Source organism: Rhinatrema bivittatum, chromosome 4 (assembly GCF_901001135.1).
Source record: "Rhinatrema bivittatum chromosome 4, aRhiBiv1.1, whole genome shotgun sequence".
NCBI classification, from domain to species: Eukaryota; Metazoa; Chordata; class Amphibia; order Gymnophiona; family Rhinatrematidae; genus Rhinatrema; species Rhinatrema bivittatum.
In genome coordinates, this window is record NC_042618.1 from 453,804,090 (window position 1) to 453,826,101 (window position 22,012).

Here is a 22,012-nt window from a genome sequence, read left to right on the forward strand (position 1 = left end):
CTGCCCCGATCTATATAGCAGCCAACTATTCTGAGCCACTTTTCCCTTGCACTCACATCACACCCTCTCTCTCACACTGGCTGACTCGTGCCTCATGTACTCATATCACTTATATTCTATAACAGCCCACATAAATTTGTGGGCTGTTATACTCCTAAATTACATCAGTTTTCAAAGCAAACCCATGTAAGTTTGGTTTGAAAATTATCCCATGAAAAATACCCACATGAAGCTACATTTGCTGTGTCTTGCAGGGAAAGTTTTCGGGGAAATTTACACAATTTGTGCATCCTTTTCAAAAGGGAAAAATATGCGTGTAAATGCAAATTTCGTCTAGACCCCACCATCAGAATATCTCTTCCAAATACACTTAAAATTGCATGCATACAGTCTTTACCCACAGAAATGCCCAGCCAATATGCGCGTAAAGTTGCAGGCATACTCCCTGTATAACATACGAGCGTATAAGCGTGCGTGTTATAAAATAGACTCGATTGAACAGATGCCGCTTCTACCATGTAAGTGGGGGGGATTTTAATAGACATGTGCCAATGTCATTGCCCATTTCCCCAGTTTGTTCCCAGTTCACAGCATTTTAAAATCCGCTTTGCTCGCGTGCGGACCACACGCATGCATATGTGGGCATTTTTGCGTGAGTAACGCTTTTAAAATCAAACCCTCAGGTTTTTTCCCCAGGTTAATAAATACCTGTTTATCCACAGAAACCCTTGGAAAATTGCCTCTATATGCATGCAGACTTATTTTAAACGGATCTAATTTTCAAGTGCTCAAGCACACAGCATGCTTTAATGGGACTATATATCCCCAGCACTGTACGAATATCTAAAATCATGGTATTTATATAGGGCCGGATTTTAAGAGTTATGCGCGGGCGTAGATTTGTACGCGCAACCCGACACGCACAAATCTACGCCCTATTGTATAACATGTGCGCGCAGCCGCACGCATGTTATAAAATCAAGGGTCGGCGCGTGCAAGGGGGTGCACACTTGTGCACCTTGCGTGCTCCGAGCCCTCGGGGAGCGCCGATGGCTTTCCCCATTCCCTCCCACCCCACCTTCCCCTCCCTTCCCCTACCTAACCCGCCCCCCAGCCCTACCTAAACCTCCCCCTCACCTTTGTTAAAGAATTTGCGCCTGTCTCTGGGCAGGCGTAGGTTGCATACACCGGCTGAGTGCTGACATGTGATTCCCCGGCCCGGCTGCTGTGCCGGAGGCCTCAGTCCCGCCCCCACCCACTCCCTGCCCCTTTTTTCAAGCCCCGGGACACACACGCACCCCGGGGCTTGCGCGTGTCGCTGGGCCTATGCAAAATAGGCTCGGTGCGCAGGAGCGGGTTTAAAAGGGTTACGCGCGTATATTACGCGCGTAAGCCTTTTAAAATCGCCCCATACTGTACATTTGTATTAATAAATACACACACTGACTATTGCACAAGGAAGCACTAGTGCTTGTTTTCATTTCTTTGGCAATGAGGCTACAGCCTACATGTTTGATCACATCTCCCCTTCACACCACATGGAACACTACCACTGACAAAGCTTCACTCATCTCTTTTCTGCCGTACGTAGCACAACCAAAAACTGATCTTTTCAGAATTGATAGACACTCATACTATTTATTTACAGAAATCAAACAAAAACTCCCTTAGTCTCTTTCATGAGGGCTGAGGGGATGGTGATGGGAGTAGAGTGTGGCTCATGCCGTCTCTGCATTTTTAACCACTGCTGCTTGCTGGGTTGGTGGTCCGACCCCTCTCCTCCACCTCCTGGACAAATGTTTGCATGCACAACTTTTTCTGTTGAATTCTTTCGTTCTTTGAAGTTACAGTAAATTAAATTTTTGGGCAAAAGTTGTGCTATTTCAACATTAGGCAAACAAAGGCCTGGATTTATCAAAATGCACTAAATATCGCATGCGATAGGAAAAGGGGTGTGTTTTATGTTAATAGCACACTTTGCGATAAACTGCCTATCTTAGCACTTCGCATAGGTATTACTGCAAATTGTGATAACTTTTTCGCACTTTGCAGTAAGGGCCAGAATTGTTGTAATTCCTACCTACAACCACTTGGCGGGGGGGGGGGGGGGGGGGGGGGAGAGCGAGAGACTCTCTACCTGGGTAACATCAAGCTAGGTTGAGAGAACATTGCACATATCTCATCTTTGGATGTTTCCTCACTCCGAAGGTCATCAAATCTTCACAAGAGTGCACTGTTCGGTTCATATGTCTTACTCTGAAAGTCAAAGTGGCCCCTAACCCCTCCTACCTAAACCTCACCTCAAGTAACTATGTGGGCCTCCTATAGAGGTATAAATATCTACCTACTATGGGGGCATTACAGCTAGGTGATATAAATAGTTGACTGCTAGAAGAGCTTTGTAGAGAGTCTCTCTCTCTCTCTCTCACAGCTTAAATACTAAAAAGACTATTTGCAAAAACATCACAAAGCACGATAAAGCCATATCACATGGCTTAATGCAATTGAAAAAGGTGCAGTTAAAATCTGTGTTACAGCTGTGAGGCTACAAATCCCACTCCTCCCCTTTTTCTGATTTGCATCGCACCATGCATTATGGTACTTTCGCATGCGTTAAAGGTGCTTTCACCTTTGCAGCCTTTTTGCATGTTTTTTGTTTGAGATTTTAGTCAGAACTTAAATCTGGCCCTGTCTATCATGAAAAGCAATAAGTAACTGGACATGCATATCATTGGAAACAGAGCAATATCTAACATTGGTGGGTTTTTTTACATTTTATTATGATTGCATTAGAGAGAGAAACATTTTTAGGATGCATATACAATTAAAAATTTACATTATTCATCCCTATGGACTGCTAAGGAACTGTAAAATTCGAATCGCCCTTCTTTTTATAAGTCCTTAGGCCCTTTCTTTGTTCACAGGAGTATTTTGTGAAACAGTTTGCCATAAATTGCTTTAAAACATGAAGACATCTTTAAATCCCAAATGTTAATCTGCATAGTGAATGTGTAGGCCATAAAACTGCATGGCTTTCTGCTCCCAAATGATACAAAGGCATTTTTTTTTTTTTTTTTTTGCAGACTGTGTTTAGTGATGTACCTGATCTTGTTTTCTAGGTGCATACCTGGTGCCCCTACCTGATTCTGCTGGTAGTGATAGGAATCCCGCTCTTTTTCCTGGAGCTCTGTGTGGGTCAGAGAATCCGACGAGGAAGCATCGGAGTGTGGAATTTCATCAGTCCCAAGATGGGAGGGATTGGATTTGCCAGCTGTATAGTAAGTTGATAATTAAGAAATGCACAGAGAAGAAGTAAAACTGTTTCATATAGCATATACAGCCAGTAATGTACACCGCAAACGTGTGGGCTAAAGATTTAATGGCGGTGGAGTACTGCTGCTTTTTTTTTTTCCATCCTCTTGGCTCTTTAGTCCTTTCGAGGGTCATTTTGTAAATTCACGGGTAACTTAAGTGGCAGCAGTGTGCCTAAGTAACAGCAAATTTCCAAGTGAACTTATACACAAAAGTTTGCTTTGAAAATCATGGAACTCCCCTGCGCAAAGTGGCACTTGCTCTTTGCAGTGCCTAACTTGTGTGTGCGAATTTTTAAAATCAAAAGTATGCATGTAGATCCAGACTCCGCCTGCAATGCCCCTGGCTTGTGCATGAAAAAGCATGCGTGAAATTGGGTTTCATGCATGCACAAACCCAGGGCAGTTTTCTGGCAGTCAGTTTCCGTGCATAGATCCATGTTTTTTGTGCATAAATTGCTTGGAAAATTCTTCTCTTCGGGGCAATTAAGGTTGGGGGGAAAATGTATGTGTGTACGTCAAAGTAACCAGGGAGTTTCTGGATGGAAATCCGCCTGATGTTACACGGTGTAGATCACCTACCTATGTCGCTGCTACGAGGCTTACGCAAAATTTATCCAGTGATTTATAGGCAGACCAGACATGCTTGTGCTTTTTTTTACCATCATGAGCTATAATTTGGTGAATATTAGCCCTAAATCAATTCATGTGCACAACTGTTGTGTTTTCTGTATTTTTTTTAAATGGAATTAAAAACACACAGGCCCAGTGAAATAATTACAGTAAATGCCCATTGCTAGCCAGACGTTCACTACATAAACTGCGGTCTTATTTTAGTGGTTGATATTCATGAAGAGGTTTCCTCTGTTAGAGGAGTTTCAGCTTGGTAAATTACAAATAAATTAGTTTAGCACTTCTAGGTTTCTTTATTTTTTCTCCCCAGTGATATGCTGAGATACACATGTCCTGTTTAAATGAATAATCACTGATTTGCACGCTTGGGTTATTTTTCGGTTTAATTTATTAATGTTTTATATTGATGTACAAAAGGCAATTTTACTGCAAAAGTATTGAGGTAGGCGTCCTCTGGTGGTCACCTATGGGGAAACCCAGGGTCTAACCAGCCTGACTCTTCTCTATTGTTGTGAAGATAGGGAACCATTTTAAATTAGATACTCTTTTATATTGCTCCCCATAAAAATGTCTTTAGCCTCACTTTGAAGGTGTGCATTGCTTTTGCCTATTGTTTTATGTTTCTTGTATGAATTTAAGTGCTCCTTAGGCTCAATGCCTGCACCATATCCTACTAGGTTCTAATGATAGAGGTCTACAAAATCATGAAAGGACTTGAATAAGTTAATGTAAATCGGTTATTTACTCTCTCAGATAATAGAAGGACTAGGGGGCATTCCATGAAGTTAGCAAGTAGCACATTTAAAACAAATCGAAGTAAATTCTTTTTCACTCAGCGCACATTTAAGCTCTGGAATTCATTGCCAGAGAATGTGGTTACAGCAGTTAATGTAACTGGGTTTAAAAAAGGTTTGGATAAATTCCTAGAGGAAAGATCCATAAACTGCTATTAATAATCAATAGCAGCTTGAGATTTATTTAATGTTTGGGTACTTGCCAGGTACTTGTGACTTGGATTGACCACTTTTGGAAACAGGATGCTGGGCTGGATGGACCATTGGTTTGAGTCAGTATGGCATATCTTATCTTCTTATGTATTATCGTCATCTCCATTTGGTAACCTATTGTCTGGTGAGTCAGATTTAAAATAGTAACATTGGTCTTTTTAACGCCTTGAAAGGTGACGCCCCTAACTATCTTCTCACAGAATATGTAACCACACTTGCCCTGCGTTCCTCAGGAAAATCATGCCCGCCTGTACCCTTCTCTAAACTGCTATGCCCGAGACACATTCTAGATCTTTCTTGAATCCTGGCCCTGTTCTTTGGAACAGTTTACACTCAGAACTTTGACTTTTCAAAAAAAAAAAAAAAAAAAGATCAAGACACATTTCTTTCTGCAGGCCTTTGGCCCTGATTGCGACGGAGAGAGTAGCCAATTCACCTTGTCAGATGTTTTTCTTGTCTTATGATTGCCATTATTGACCAGTAGTTCTGTTTCACCGCCCTTGGTGGATTTTGAGCTTCATTTGAGTTCTTTGTCTTCATGTATTGTATTTTATGTCAACTAGTGTAATCCACCGAAGGCATGACTTTTGAATCAGTGGAATACACTGTAGGTGTTCAGAAAATAACTAAATCAAAGAAATGCACGTCCTGAAGTAAAACCAGGACTGGATCCTGAAAAAGTGGCTCCAGTTGGCAATTTTAAGTTCTTGCAGCAGTATAAGCTGAAACCTCATAGTTTAATTACTATTAATTAATATAAGCATTAATGTTTAATATGTTGTTTCACAGGAAATAGTCATATCCTTATTAAGGAGAGCTCACTGGATGTCTTGTTTATTTGTTGTTTTTGGTTGTTTTTTTTTACAGGTGTGCTACTTTGTGGCTCTGTACTACAATGTCATCATAGGATGGAGTTTATTTTATTTCTCTCAGTCCTTCCAGCACCCCCTTCCATGGGATCAGTGTCCTCTGGCAAAAAATGCTTCTCACACCTGTAAGATATGTTTATTGAATTTTAACTTCCAAAATGAAAAGGTCTAGCGCTCCAAAACTGACATGCCTGATAGAAAGCAGAACCGAAAACCCATGGCATTGTTCACATGTTTTACCAACATAGAGGGTTACCATCTGATTATAACAAAAAATAAAAACAAATTGAGAAAAAGGTGTAACAATTCATGTACTGCAAACCATTTTTGCCTATTAAGTCAGGTTTAGACAATTTTTAAAATATTTCCCTAATACTGAAACCAATTTAGAGATACCTAGATGCAGTTCAAATTATCATTTAAGTGTATAAATGCATATTTTGCTTTCATAACTTGAAAAATTATTAATTATAATACTGTATGTCCATATTTTATATTTCTGAGGTATTTTTCTTTTGTAAATTAATTTGTAGTCATGATTATTATGTTAAATTGATGCCTAGTACTGATGGATCAATGAAGGATGTGAACATTTAATGGTGTTCTTCAGACTTTATATTTTAACATAAATGGATAACTCTTTAACCATTTTATTCACTAAGGGCCGGATTTTCAAAGGGTTATGCGCCCCGGGCCGATTTATTTTATAAAATCGGGTGTACGTGTGTGCGTGCTGGGTGGCGGGCGCACATGTACGCCCACTCGCACCCTTTTAAAATCTACCCCTATGAGCCTTTCTATCAAAGTGGAGAATAATTAGGCATCAGGCTGGAGTGTTTGTTAATTTAATACTTGGTTATAGTCATATCAAAACAAATACTCAAAGTGGCAATACTAGGACCTTATTTAACATTCTATTTTAAATAAAATGCCATGCATATATGACAGGAAGAGACTACAAAATGGTTATCCATCACTCAGTGGTAGGGGTTTATTCCTGCTGCTTCCTGCTCTCACGCACGATCAGTGACGATCAAAGAGCATTCATATAATAGGAAACATGAACATTCTCACTTTCATGCATATATGCTTATATGTTTTATGGGTAAAGTACAATGGGAGGATAAATGTGGCATGTTCTTGTGTATGTGGCCGCATGTAGATTAAATTACACATGGGTATTGTATACACGTGTATTAAGAATACACATATCTCTACCCTACGACATATATTAGTATGTAGGCTTCCATGCGAATATAATAGGGGTGTGCATTCGTTTGCAACGAAATAGGAAATATCGTCTTTATTTCCTATTTCGTTGCATTTCGGGGAGTGAACAAAATGAAAGGAAAACCCAAAAATGTTTGTGTGGTTTTCCTATCGGTTTTTTGTGTGGGGGGAGAAAGGGCACATTTATAAAAAAAACCAACCCCAAACAAACCCCAAACCCACTCCAACCCTTAAAGCATAATTCACTACAATCCTCCCACCCTCCCGACCCCCCCCCGAAGACTTGCCGAAAGTCCCTGGTGGTCCAGCGGGGGGCCCGGGAGCGATCTCCCGCTCTCGGGCCGTCGGCTGCCAGTAATCAAAATGGCTTGAGAGAGTGATCCCTTTCTTGGCTAAACTGCACGTCCTTCATTTATGAACTCTTGTTTTCAGACGTGGAGCCCGAATGCGAGAAGAGCTCAGCCACCACTTATTACTGGTACAGGGAAGCCCTGAATATCTCCAGCTCGATCTCAGAGAGCGGAGGTCTGAACTGGAAAATGACCATTTGCTTGCTTGCCGCCTGGGCTATTGTCTGTCTGGCTATGATCAAAGGCATCCAGTCCTCGGGAAAGGTAAAAATGGCATTAAGCTGATGTCTGTATTTTATTTTCTGCACTGTATGTGTTCTCCGCACCCTGTTAAGAGTTGTGTTGTAAACCCCCCACACACTTGGCAGATTTAAAACCTGTGACTCATTTCAGGTTTTCTGTAAATTCCCCGAAGGACAGGGCCTTTTCTGACGTCTCCTTATGAGCAGAATCAGTCTGCGACTGAAAGAAATGCTCTGGGTGGGAGGGCATGTGGAGGGATGGGCACATTTTGGTTATTCTGAGTTCAAGAAACAGATGCACATCAGCAGGGGGATCTGTGAGTAGATTTAAAAAAAAGACAAGGATTAAGGGGCCGCAGGATTTCAGACTGGGAAGCCATTTTGCCCACCTACAGTCCAAAGCAGAAATATTTTGGCATTAGTGAGAGGCAAATATCAATTTTTGGCAAAAGTGTCAAAAGCCTGCAGCTGCCTCTCTGTTAAATCCCTAGTGATGGTCAGAGAAGGCAAAATAATACAGAGGACATGTTTTAGATGCTCTGCTTTGCTGCATTTTTTTTTTTTTTTTAGTAATTTTATACCTGTTTTATTTTTTTTTGTTTGTGCAGGAAGAGTTTTAATGGAAAATAACATGCTGAGATTTGAAAATACAATCCACCTATATTATTTTCGGATCCTGCTCTAAAGGTCCCTGGGAACGTCTCCTTCCCAAACACTGCAAAAACTAAGCAGGTCGTGGAGCTCGACGCCTGCTTTTATCCAGATTGAGGTGGAGGGGGGGGGTCAGTTTTCAGGCAGCCACTTTCAGATAGCAGTTTTTAAAGTTGCCTGCACAGTGTCATGATCAGCTTCTCTGTTACTGAATCAAACTACTTTTATGTTTGCCTAAATGACACGTCATTGGATCAGCAATAAATAGAATAGAAATAGAGCATCACGGGCAGTGGAAGCCTTTCCGACTTCTCTTTACAAATGTTCATAGCCATAAGTGGGGAAAGCTTCCCAACAAAGCTTAGCACAGTGTACTTATTAAACACCTTCGTGTAGAAATGATGACCTTTGCATCCCTGTAATATAGGGCAGGGCTAAAACATGACAGATAGGTCTACTTTTGGAATGGTTCGTTGCCACCAAACCAAAAATAGACTGATTCAGAAAAATCCAAATGTAAAGGGAGTACCCTAAATAAAAATTTAAAAATAAAGACTTACCTGATCCTGTGAAGTCATTGCGAGGTGATGGCAGCTGGTAATGAGAGAGCCAGGGGCAGTGACAGCGCTCTGCTGTGATGCAAAGAGCTGCCAGAGGCTGGGAGCTAAAACTGGAAAGGTGCTGAGATAACGAGAGCCTGATTACGGTGATTAAAACAAACAAATAAACAACAGAGAGACCTTTACACAAACATTCTTCGGATTTAAGGGTAGATTTTATAAGAGTACGCGCGCAAGGCTGCCCAAAATCGGCAGCATGCGCGCGCCGAGCCGCACAGCCTGCCTCCATTCCCTCCGAGGGAGGGAATGGAGGCAGGCTGTGCCTCCATTCCCTCCCTCGGAGGGAATGGAGGCACAGCCTGCCTCCATTCCTCGGAGGGAACTTTCCTCGGAGGGAACTTTCCTTCCGTCCCCCCGCACCTTCCCCTCCCTTCCCCTACCTAACCCACCCCCCCCAGCCCTATCTAAACCCCCCTACCTTTGTTTTAAAAGTTACGCCTGCCAGAGACAGGCGTAACTCGCGCGCTGGCCAGCTGGCCAGCTGGCCGGCGCACAATTCCCCGGCCTGGGAGCTGTTTCGGAGGCCTTGGCCATGCCCCCAGCCCCACCCCCGAATGATGCGCTGCCACGACACGCCCCCGACACGCCCCCCAGGAAAGCCCCGGGACTTACGCGCGTCCCGGGGCTTGTGCGCGCCGCCGAGCCTATTCAACATAGGCTCGGTGCGGGCAGGGGGAAATTGGGGCCGGTTTTTGGGGGGTACGCGTGTACCTTACGCGCATACCCCTTTGAAAATCTGCCCCTTAGTGCGCACTAGCAAATAGTGTGCACTAATTACTGGCACATACAATCCCCCTGCGGCCCCCCAAGTCTCTTTTTATCCCTTCTGTGTGTGTGTGTGTGTGTGTGTGGGGGGGGGGGTGTCTTAGTAAGGGAGAAGAACGAGCCCCAGGCACTCCTGCCCTGCCCTTTCCAGGCCTACAATGGCACTGGCCAGCCCTACGACCAGAGCCATATGGCCATAAAAGAGCATAAGTGCCAACTGCAACACGGACCGGCACCATTGTAGGACCAGCTGCAGCAGGGCAGGAATGACCGGGGCTTGCACCTGTTCCCTTCTATCCAGGAGACCCCCATAGGAGTAAGAAGGGATGGGGGTGGCGGGAACCTAGAAGGAGGCCGTGGAGAGTGTAGAGGGGTTGGGGAAGCATTTCTTATTTGGTTTTTTTTAAGTTCAGTGTTTGTTTCAGTTCAGCAAACAAATCAAAATGAAATAAACATTAAACCAAACCCTGAAGAAACTCCCCTCTCGAAATGAAAAATGAAACGATACTTTTGTGTGCACAACCATAATATAATAATACTTAACGCAGCAATCAATTTTTAATCAGTGAAGTGATATATAAAAACTATTAAATACATATATAAATAAATACATACCTATAGGGCAGTGGTTCTCAACCTTTTTTCTGTCGGGACACACCTGACAGATGGTTCTCACATGCGTGACACACTGACCCATGATCGTCACAGGGCTAGATGTAAAAGTACAGTTTGCATCCACGGGAACCCCCCTGACCCACAATAATGGATGTAAAGCAGAATTATGACATTCCCCATACAACTCACCCTACAAAAAAGATATTCTGGTTCTGGTGTCATCTCAGTAACAGCAACTCAAACTCCTTCTACTTCCAGGCTCAATAGCCCTACTTATGAAAAGACAGCAGTTTACCACCAATGCATGTCCTCTTGAGAAAACACAACAAATAAGACTGATACAATCGCTTACATGCTAGTAAAATATCTCATCTCGGTAACAGACACAGAACCGCCTAACATACTCTCAGGATCTGTAGTAATGCACATAAACTAATCTGCACACAGTTACACCTGTATTATGGAATACACTCAAACAGGAGCAACCCTATCTATGAAAAGGCAACACTACAAATATTAAATCAGGTCCTAAAAACCAATACACCTCTTATTAGGAAAACAGAACTAGCAAGCAGCTATATATCCTCACACAGAAATAATTGTAAAACTATACTAATAAGCAGAATAAATGTTTCACAACAACTATGAACAGAATAACATCCAACAATTAAAAACTCATAAAAACTATTAAAAATTCTCCAAACACCAATAAAATATTTAAAAAAAAGCAGACACATCACATAATATTAAATAATTAAAATGGCAGTCAATCAAGAAAAATAAACTTAAAAAGCCACCTTTACTTACCCCCTCCAGCAGCTCTCCTACTCCTCTTCCATGCAGGCTGTAGCACACACCAGAAGCAGCAGTAGTGGCTAAGCTCTATACTCATGGTCCTCTTCCTTAGGGCCCATGTCTCTCACACACACACCATATCAGTCATGCCCCCATGACCAGTTTCTGTCTCTCACACACCAATCATCTCCCAAACAGTCTTTGACAAACACACCAGTCACCTTCCTGAACAGTTTCTCTCATGCCATACACACACACAGGCTTCCCACTCCAGTGTTCCACTTACATATATGGGCTTCTCATAATCACTTTCTCTTTCTCACACACACGCACCAGTCTCTCACTCCCATGCTTGTTCTCTCCACATGCACAGGCTTCTCATTCCCATAATCACTTTCTTTCTCTCACACACATACCCAAACACACACACCAGTTACCTGATCTCTCTCATGCATACACACACACAGGCTTCCCACTCCCATGTTCTCTTTCAGATATACAGGCTTCTCACTCCCATGCTGTGTCTCACACACACCCAGGTTTCTCACTCCCATGCTCACTCTTCACATGCACAGGCTTCTCATTCCCATAATCACTTTCTCTCTCTCTCTCTCTCTCTCTCACACACACACACGCACATACCAGTCACCTGATCTCTCTCATGCATACACACACACACAGGCTTCCCACTTCCATGTTCTGTCTTACATATACAGGCTTCTCCCTCCCATGCTGTGTCTCACACACACCCAGGTTCTCACTCCCATGCTCACTCTCTTCACATGCACAGGCTTCTCATTCCCATAATCACTTTCTCTCTGTTACACCCACACACCCACACCAGTCTCTCTCTCATTTCCATGCTCGCTCTCCATGTGCACAGGCTTCTCATTCCCTGAATCACATTCTCTCTCTCTCTCTCACATTCACATACACACCAGTCACCTTACCAACCAGTCTCTCTCTCATACATGCACACACACACAGGCTTCCCACTCCCATGCTCTCTCTCACATAATCAGGCTTCTCACTCCCATGCTTTCTTTCACATACACCCCCACAACACCAGGCTTCTTACTCCCATGCTTTCTCACATACCCAGATTTCTCACTTCCATGCTTTTTCTCTCTTTCTCACACACACACACACACACACACACACATCAGTCACATCCCTGACTGTCTCACACTCTCACATACACATCAGTCATCTCCTTAAGCAGTCACTTTCATTGTCTCTCACATATACACATACATCATCTCTCTGACCAGTTTCTCTCAATCACACACATGCTCTCGATCAAATACATTCTCTCACTTACACACAGGCTGGCTGCTTCTCTCTCTTTCTCTCACTCACTTCCTCTCTCTCCCCCCCCCAGCACAAATGGTAGCTGCAGCAGCCTCCTCCTCCAGCCCCCGCAGGCCAAGAAGGAAGAATTCCATCGACTGCGGGAGGCTCATGCTGCTGTCTCCTTTCTCGATTACCGGCTGCTTCTATTGCTCTGGGGCCGATGCTGCAGCCGCCGCTGCTACTTTATCACGTGGCACGGCTCTTTCTCCTTCCCGCGCACCGTGGGTCCGGGGGGGGGGGGGGGAATGCAGGCGCAGGAAGAAGAAAAGGCCAGCCACGGGTGCCACAGCTTCTTTTAGCACTGCTGTCGTTCCCACTGAGCTTGAACGTGCTGATAGCCCGGCGGCAAAGGCAGCAGGGAAGAAAGAGCAGCGGGAGAGACCGGGAGCATGCGACACACCTGCCGGTGCTTGGCGACACACTGGTTGAGAACCTCTGCTATAGGAGGTATGCACCACAAATGTTTTCATCTCTTTTCAGCCGAACCTCGGGGCCAGTCAGTGCCATTTTGAAAATAGGAACGGTTTCTTCAATATTGGGTCCATAGAGGATGGAAGAATTTTAAAATTTCGGCAGTTATCTGAATCTATCTATGGCTAGAGATTTATTCATCAGCAGTCTTGAGTAATCAATGCTTCACCAGTCAACCACACCGGAGCATTAAAAGGGCAAAGTTTAGAGAGAGCTGACTCACAGGGGCAAAATGCAAAATAAGTGCGCATAAATCTGCACACAGAAAGTTGCACCTGCTCCAAACCGGGTGTAACATTCTGTGGTCGAGTCTGTGCCTCTTAAGTCCTCTTTGAAAACTCAGGCTTGTACTGCCGTATGCCGGATTGTGCCAAAAGACGCGGCCATTTTATAACATATGCATGTATATTCGCGCATGGTATAATATAGGCTGAGCATGTGTACATATGCGCACAATTTTGTATGGACACGCACACATGTGCGCAAATGTCGCCTCCACCGCATAAGTGGGGGAATTTTATAAGGGACATTCGCTGACGCCATTACTGTTTTCCCAGTTCGCCCAGTTAAGGGATAGGGATTGCAAACCAACCCTAGGTTTTTAGCCTCCCTTTCCTCCTGTTAGCCCGAACCTTTAAAACCCCCACTGACTAGCTTAGTTTTTTTTTTTTTGTTTGTTTTATAACTTACATGTCCTCCATAGTAGTAGTAAAGTTAAACAGCAGGGGACCCTGGTGCGTAAATACATGCACATTTCATGTTAAAGTCCTGGAACGCTCATGTCCCGCCTTTGCCCTGCCCAGACCATGTCCACGCTCTGTCCCTTTTTGGGCTTTCTTATTTGTGTGCATACCAGGAGTTACGCGCATACACGAGCGGCTTTTAAATCTGCTTGGCACACACTGACCGGACATACTGGCGTACCTCCCAGTTTTGGCGTGCACCAGGCTCTTAAAATTCACCTAACAGATTTTGGCTCTGTCTGTGCTGTAAGTAATTAGTCCTCGTAATGGGCTCCTTAGCAGAGATTTCAATGCTTTAGAAAGGGAATGGTGAATAAAATGGAAAATGTCATAATGCCTCTGTATTGCTCCATGGTGAGACCGCACCTTGAATACTGTGTACAGTTCTGGTCAACACATCTCAAAAAAGATATAGTTGCGATGGAGAAGGTACAGAGAAGGGCGACCAAAATGATAAAGGGGATGGAACAGCTCCCCTATGAGGAAAGGCGAAAAAGATTAGGGCTGTTCAGCTTGTAGAAGACGGCTGAGGGGGGATATGATAGAGGTGTTTAAAATCATGAGAGGTCTAGAACGGTAAATGTGAAATGGTTATTTACTCTTTTGAATATTAGAAGGACTAGGGGGCAGTCCATGAAGTTAGCAAGTAGCACATTTAAAACTAATCGAAGAAAATTCTTTTTCACTCAACACACACTTAAACTCTGGAATTTGTTGCCAGGGGATGTGGTTAGTGCAGTTAGTATAGCTGTGTTTAAAAAAGGATTGGATAAGTTCTTGGAGGAGAAGTCCATTAACTGCTATTAATTAAGTTGACTTAGAAAATAGCCACTGCTAGCAATAGTTACATGGAATAGACTTAGTTTTTGGGTACTTGCCAGGTTCTTATGGCCTGGTTTTGCCTCTGTTGGAAACAGGATGCTGGGCTTGATGGACCCTTGGTCTGACCCAGTATGGGCATGTTCTTATGTTTTTAATTCCCCTGTTCAGAAAACCTCAGCAACAAATTAGGATATTCTTATTCACTTTCCTATATGTTCCTTTCTTAAATGAAGACCTTACTTGCTCCTCTAAGTTTCTGCTTTTTTTTACGATGCTTCAAATATTTTTTTTTGGTAGTTTAAGATGGGAGTGCAGGGACTGAACCCCCTCCTCTCCTTCCTTGTATCTTTTTGCAATGTTAGTCCACTTGAATACGTAGAAATAAGGTTGAGCAAACATGCTGTAGGAAGAACCATATTATGGGACTAACTCTGTCTGGAATGAGCTTTGAAGAGTTATGCTCCCTTCATCAGGTCGGTGAAGAAACAGCGCAAATCCACTGGACTTAAATAGTAGAATCAATTAGAGGTGAGCTTGTCGCATACACCATCACAAGTCATGAAAAGGATTGAGGGCAGGGGGATTGATAGAGATGTCTCCATCCTATAACTTCTAAGCTGAAATGGCCTATAATGGGGGCAACCTCACGCCTAGCTAACCTTACTATTTATGCTAGGTGGAAATGTGCTATTTCTTCACGAACTGATCCATAACAGCTAGGCACAAATGTACTGAGTAAGTCCAATGGAAAGGTATCGTCTGATTTTTGCATATTCAGGTGGATGAACATGGCAATCATGCTACTTTGTTTTCTTTTAAAAGAATTAAATGCAGTTATTTAGGAAATAAAGAGAAAGAGTTGGTGGAAGAGCTTGCTCATAACTGCGTTGAAAAGACAAAAATGTGTTCTTTCTAGGGCTGAGCCTGTTTACCGTGGCACTGGCTTGCTGCTTGTTGCAGAAGAAACAGTAGGAAATACCTCTGGTTGTGTTATGTGGTTTCATCCAGTAGCTGCAAGGAACTCTGTTTCCAGGCTCAATAAAAAGATTAGTTCACCCAGAGAGATTAGCATTCCTCTTGGATTCTCACTGTGAGCATTTAGTTTCTTTATACACCATTTAATTAATAGGAGTCATTTTTATTCATTTCCAAACTAATTCATAAGACAAGGCTACTAAAAGTAATAAAATGGTAAACAATGCAGTACTAAAAATGCCATAGTAAAGTTTTGACTTGGCATCTTCCTCCTATTTCTTTGGGCTTTCAACTGCGTTGGAACCTATCCCAACTGGGACGTGGGCACCATGAGTCTTCATTCACAGTTACCTAGGATTGCCCCCTGTTTATAATTTCCCCGCTTCTCTTCGGTCTGTGCCCAGTCATAGCAGCTGTGAACCTCTGTCTGAGAAGCATGGACTGTACCCAATAGGCTCTTAAATCAGTCAGGAGGGCTCACTCTTGATGGGCTGCAGTTCGACTAAAGATGTAGCCGTCATCAGCTCAGGAATGCTTAAGAGTTCACGATGAATGTCAGTGGGTTCATTCTTCGGTGATTCAAATAAGGGGTCATTTAGCCCAATTTTACAAAGAATGGACCCAAATAACTATGGACCAATGGGTCCTTTCCATTGTAAATGACATTTACATCTTAGAATTTGTTCAGCCGGCGGTAGACATGTTCATTGTCTCTCCTTGTTCATCCAGAGAAAAGATGGAATAAGCCAGGTTTACCTGAGACTGCCTGCTTCACTTTGCAACAGTAGTTCTAGTGCCAGAGGCAGAACAAGGTTTGGGTGCTAAGTCCATTTTCTTAGTAGTGCCAAAGAAGGAAGATACATTTTGTCCCACTTTGGATTTTAAGAAGATGAATGCATTCCTTAAGGTGCCACATTTTTTATGGAAACTCTCTGTTCAGTTTCTTAATTCAAATTTCTCCTTCCAAAAAATGCAAAGTAATCCCCATAGGGAAATGCATGTCCACCATCTACTGGAGACGGAGAATACTGGCAGGCTGGGGTCACTGCAGGATTATATATACTGTGATGTCAGCTTGCCCCATCTCCATCTGCTGGCAGGTGAGCATAAACCACTGGTCCTGAGTCCATCTATCTACATGCTAGGAAACCAGTATTCACTAAACTATGTTAGTGCTTTTAAGGCATGTTAATGCTGTTGTAATGTGAATTAAAGCCTGCAATTACAATAATGTAGTTTAGTAAATAGGCCCCAAAGCTTTTTCCTGGCTAAAATTTAGCCGCGAAAGTTGTGGGCTTGGAGTAGGTGGATTGGGGCAAAGAAACGGGCCGATACAGTAAAGTCCGCGGGAGAGCGGACGAACGCCCGCTCTCCCGGCACACGCACCAGCCCTTCGCCGGTGTGCGCGATTCTCTATTTAAATTAGGTGACGCGGTAGATCCGGGTAAAAGGAGGCGCTAGGGACACTAGCGCGTCCCTTATGCCTCCTTTTTGACAGGAGCGGCAGCTGTCAGCGGGTTTGACAGCCGACGCTCAATTTTGCTGGCGACGGTTCTTGAGCCCGCTGATAGCCACGGGCTCGGAAACCGGACGCCGGCAAAATTGAGCGTCTGGTTTTTGTCCCGACAGCCGCGGGCCGAATTCAAAATTTTTTTTTTTTTTTTTTACTTTTTTTACTTTTTGGGACCGACTTAATATCATAGCGATATTAAGTCGGAGGGTGCACAGAAAAGCAGTTTTTACTGCTTTTCTGTGCACTTTCCCGGCACCGGAAGAAATTAGCGCCGACCTTTGGGTCGGCGCTACTTCTGTATCCCATGCGCATACCTAATAGGGCCATCAACATGCATTTGCATGTTGAGGGCGCTATTAGGTGCCGCGGGTTGGACGCGCATTTTCCTCCCCTTACTGAATAAGGGGTAAGGGAAAACGTGCGTCCAAGAGCGTCGGAGCGCACTGTACTGTATCGGCCTGTAAGTTAGCCGTATAAGTTACGCGGCTAACTAGCAATTTTATGCGGCTAAGTTAGACCTGTCATAGAGCAGGTCTAACTTAGGCCTAGATAGTGCCACGGCAAAAGGTGGTTCTATTTCTCATGTCCAAAACATTATTGCCCGCAGCGGGGCCGCAGCCTCATTAGCCTTAACCCTGCCTAAATTCCTCCCTAACTCTACCCCTTCTCCTAATTTAAATTTTACCACCGAGATGTGCCCATCGCGTTTTAAAGAATGATCCTGATAGCCAGTTATAACTTATACAGCGAAGCGCCGATATATATGCATATGTTCAGTGGCTTAGCTGTGCCGCTAAATATCGCATCAAACTTAGCCACATATGTCTATCCCGCTAACTTAGAAAAACGGCTAATGTTCGATTATCTACCCCACTGTACACACGCCAAAAGAATCACTTAATAAAAAATACTATACAATCCCCCCCAGCACAAAGTAAAATAAATAATTGCAATACTAAATACTATGGTAATAAAATATATTTTATTTATGATAAGCTCCCTGGAGATAGGAAAATACCTGCAAAACCTGAATGTATTCGCTTTGAAGTTCCAAGAGGCAAAATATAAAATAAATAAATAAGCACAGAAGATTCTATAATCATAAGGACGAGCGATAAGTGGGACTAAAACTCTTAAAATATTTTTTATATGTAAGTAGTTGCTGGTGATTGCGTTCAGATTCCCTTCCTGATTACTGGGCTTCTAGTGGAAATGGTCAAGCAGGTCTTGTTGCAGACTGAACCCAAGGCAATTCAGACAGAGAGAATTATCCCTTCTGTGACTTGCAAAATACTCTCTTTATTTACTGGCCCCTTCAGATAGGAAGAAATCCTCTGGCAACATTCACCTCACTTCAACCCAAACCCTGAAATGAGTTGTGGCTAACACTGGGTGGTGGTTTCATAATGCCAGTTTATTTGCAGAACAAAACTTAAGGTTAATTGAGCAAGTTCCAATAGCACCGGCTCCACAGCAGCTATTGTGCCTTGCAGGTAGAATTCATTTATCTGGAACAACCAGCAGAGTCCATTTCCCAGATGAAAGTAACTTATTTCTGAGAGTTGAATTAGATGTTGAGGTTTCCAGTTGCCCTGTTGCTATAGTCATCCTAGGGGCTCTGGTAGGTTGCTGAGGCATTTGGGCCTCCAGGAGAAAGCTATATAACCCTGCTTCTAAACTAAAGGTCTTGGCAGACCTGTATTCGTAGTATTTCTCCTGAATCAACTCATATTTTCCACTGGTGACATCATCATCTGTTCTTAAAGGCATGGGATCCATTTTTATCCCTGCTGCTATTAAAATATGGATTGATATGTCACAGTTTTGGGACAGAGCTACATATATATTTCTTGTGATATATCCCTCATAAATTAGTATATGCTAATGGACAGTATTTATTGCAGTAGTGCCTCTTTTTTCTTACTTTCTGTGAAATTTTGGTTTCTTTTGTTTAGTGAAAAGAAATAATATCTGAAAGTGTGCCCTCTATAGGCATGGGTGTTTTCAAACCTAGATCTAATTTGTCTACAGTCTGGAAAGAAACAAATGGTGTGACGCTATCCTAGAATTTTTGTTAACTTGCTGCATTGACTCAGCTATAACATAATGCTTAATTTAAGTACATGAATTATGGGCCTTCTTTTACAGTTTTTTTTTTTAAACAAACTTGTATGGCAGATTTGGCTTGTTCAAATGAAGCTTGAACGGTCTGCAGTAAACCAGTCTAAAGAAAAGGAAGACTGAGGATATGACTTTGGATTCCTTTCCTGTCCATTTTGTTCTTTTTCAGGTCATGTATTTTAGTTCCATTTTCCCGTATTTGGTACTTATCTGCTTCCTGGTGAGAGGCCTGCTCTTAAGTGGTGCATTGGATGGGATTCGTCACATGTTCACCCCCAAGGTATGTGCTCAGTTCTTTTTCAAGTTCAAATTTACAAAGTCTAGGTAATGCCTGATGCAACTCTCATGCTTCGAAGGAGCTTGTGTAGTTAATCCTGGGCAAGTTTTTATACCAGATAATTTAGGGAATTGTGGAAAAAGTGAGACCGCCTTGAAAGTCAGGTTAAATTCACTGACGTATTTTTTTCATGTGTTACTAATCTATTTACAAATATGACCTGTGGTCTTGAAAAGGGAAGTATTGAATTATGTTTCAACATCTAGGTTTTGGTGCATCATAAATAATTGAGAACTATGAAAGTATTTTTCAACTTTCCTTTCACAGAAATGTTTCTTTCACTATGGACTGTTGTAGTTGATGTGGAGGTGCCTTCTAAATTCTTTGCATCACAGTAATTAAAACATTTCTAACGACTAAAATGTAAGCGAGATAGCCCAGAAGGATAAAAGGACAATTAAGGAGAAACTGCTAGGTTCTTCTCCTGCCATTGATTATTTGTTTGATCTTCAAGTAGAAAATCTGGGCATTAAAGGGAATAGCAGCTTCCATTTCTAGTGACCTGTGAATTGAGAATGGGAGGGTAAAGGGTCAGGCAATAGCTGTGCTTTTTTTCAGTGTAATCTGTGTTTACTGCACCGCACAAATTCCAGTTGCAAGGTCAAATTTATACAGGTCCTCCACCACCTCTGTGCTTAAGATGACCAACTAGCCCCGTGTTAGAAGGGACAGGCTAAGCCAATTCTAGTTTTGCCCCCTTGCTGCTCTGGACATGTAGCAGTGCTACTCTTAAAAATAACTGAGACTACCAGATCATAGACGCAGTGAGAGTAAAAGGTAGGACTGACTCGGCCTGTCCTTAATGAAACAGTGCTAACTGTTTCCTCCCTTCTTTTTAATTACTTCAGTGATTCTCAAACCTGCCCTCAGGGACCCCCGACCACTTGGATTTTTACTTGGATATCTGTAGTGAATATGCATGAGCTGTAGTTCCATGCATGGATTCCATAGTGTGCAAATAACTCTCATGCGTAGTCATTGCAGATATCCTGAAACTAGACCGGATGAAGGTGCCAGAGGCTGATTGAAAGCCGTAAACATAAGGCCCGATTTTAAAAACCTGGCCTGCGTGTGAAAACTGGGAGATACATGCCTGGCTGGGCCGCGTGCGCCGTGGGGATTTTCAAACACCCGCGGCAATGCGAGTATCTCCCAATATGCACAAAAGAACAGGTTTGTGAAAAAAGGGGCGGGCTGGGGGCAGGGTCTGGGCAGGGCATAGGCATGGCATGGACGGGCTGGGACAGCGTCATTGGACATGGTCGCGCCGAAGCACACGCCGGCACCGACTGGCGTGCGCAACCTGCTACTGCTTCGGAGAGCAGGTAAGTATTAAAACAGAAAAAAGGTTAATTAGCGGGATTTTAGGGGTCGGTGCAGATACGGGAAAAGGGAGGCAGGTTAGCTAGGGGGTTTAGGAAGTTCCCTCCTTGTCCGCTCCTTTATTGGAGTGGACTGGGAAGGAACTGGGAAAAGGCCTAGGCCATCGCTGCGCGCATGATGTAAAATTTCCCCTCCTTACGTGTGTGTCGGCATTCACGCGCACATGCACGCAGGTAGCAGATTTTATAACATGCACTCATCAGTGTGCGCATGTGATAAAGTCGGCGCATCCGTGCGCACGCACCGGGAACCGCACGCACAATTATACCCGTGCACGGGTATTAAAATTTACCTTTACGCGTAGCAGAGTGGTGCATGCCAGCCACTGGGCCACTCTGAAGAGGAACAAGATATGTTTGCATACAATGGTGGCAGTGCATGCAAATATACCTCATGCATGTTCATTGTGGAAGTGCTGAAACCCAGATTGGCCGGAAGGACCCTGAGGATTGTTTTGAGAACCAGTGGCATAGGGGAAGCGTTGAATGAATTACAAAGAGTTCAAAGCAGCACAGAGGTTACTAAGATGCGAGATTAAGTTTGCCATTAGTCCCAGAGCAGGGGTTCATCCCACTATTCTTTTTTTTGAGGGGTGAGGAGAGTTTTGCCTTGAAAGTTTCCTGCTGCTCCTTTGGGCTTCTGGCTCAGCTGGAACTGGCTATAGCACTATGAACCTTCATTTGCACCTACCCAAGGTTGTTTTCCTTTGTTATATCCCCACGCAATTCAGTCCAGTCATTGTAAGTACATTTCTTGGCCAGGGGCCACAAACTGTGACGCCCTCTGAAACCCGATTAACATGGACCAAGTCTGGTATCTCTATATTGCTACTGCGTGATGGTTAATCCTTCCTCCCCCTCGCAGGCTGTGAATACTAGGGATGTGCTTTAGTGTGAAACCAAATATAAAAACTCAGCAAAAATTTCCTATTTGATTTTTTTTTGCTTTGGAAACAAAATGAAAGAAAACCAGATAAGATTCAGGTCTTGTTTTGTATTGTTTCCAACTCCCCTTTCCCCTCTACTGCCATAGTTTGGAAAGAAGCACATGACTGTTTGCCACCAGATAGCACTCCCCTTCTGGTCATTCTTTGGAGCCCTTGATCCTTAATTGACTTTCAGGGCCCTCTCAACCCCATATCACATCCCCATGGATTGGAACCACTCTCGGACTGCTCCGTTCATCCTCTAAATCCTTTTTGGAAGT

At 43.3% G+C, this 22,012-nt stretch overlaps 1 protein-coding gene across 1 annotated transcript in view; it reads left to right on the plus strand.

Annotated features, from left to right (window-relative positions):
* SLC6A15 (solute carrier family 6 member 15) overlaps window positions 1–22,012 on the plus strand; it is a 99,941-nt gene that overhangs the window by 36,598 nt on the left and 41,331 nt on the right. The window contains 5 exon segments of the mRNA XM_029597086.1: window positions 3,120–3,133; window positions 3,135–3,278; window positions 5,819–5,945; window positions 7,483–7,664; window positions 19,256–19,366. Coding sequence (XP_029452946.1) covers window positions 3,120–3,133; window positions 3,135–3,278; window positions 5,819–5,945; window positions 7,483–7,664; window positions 19,256–19,366 — 578 coding nt within the window.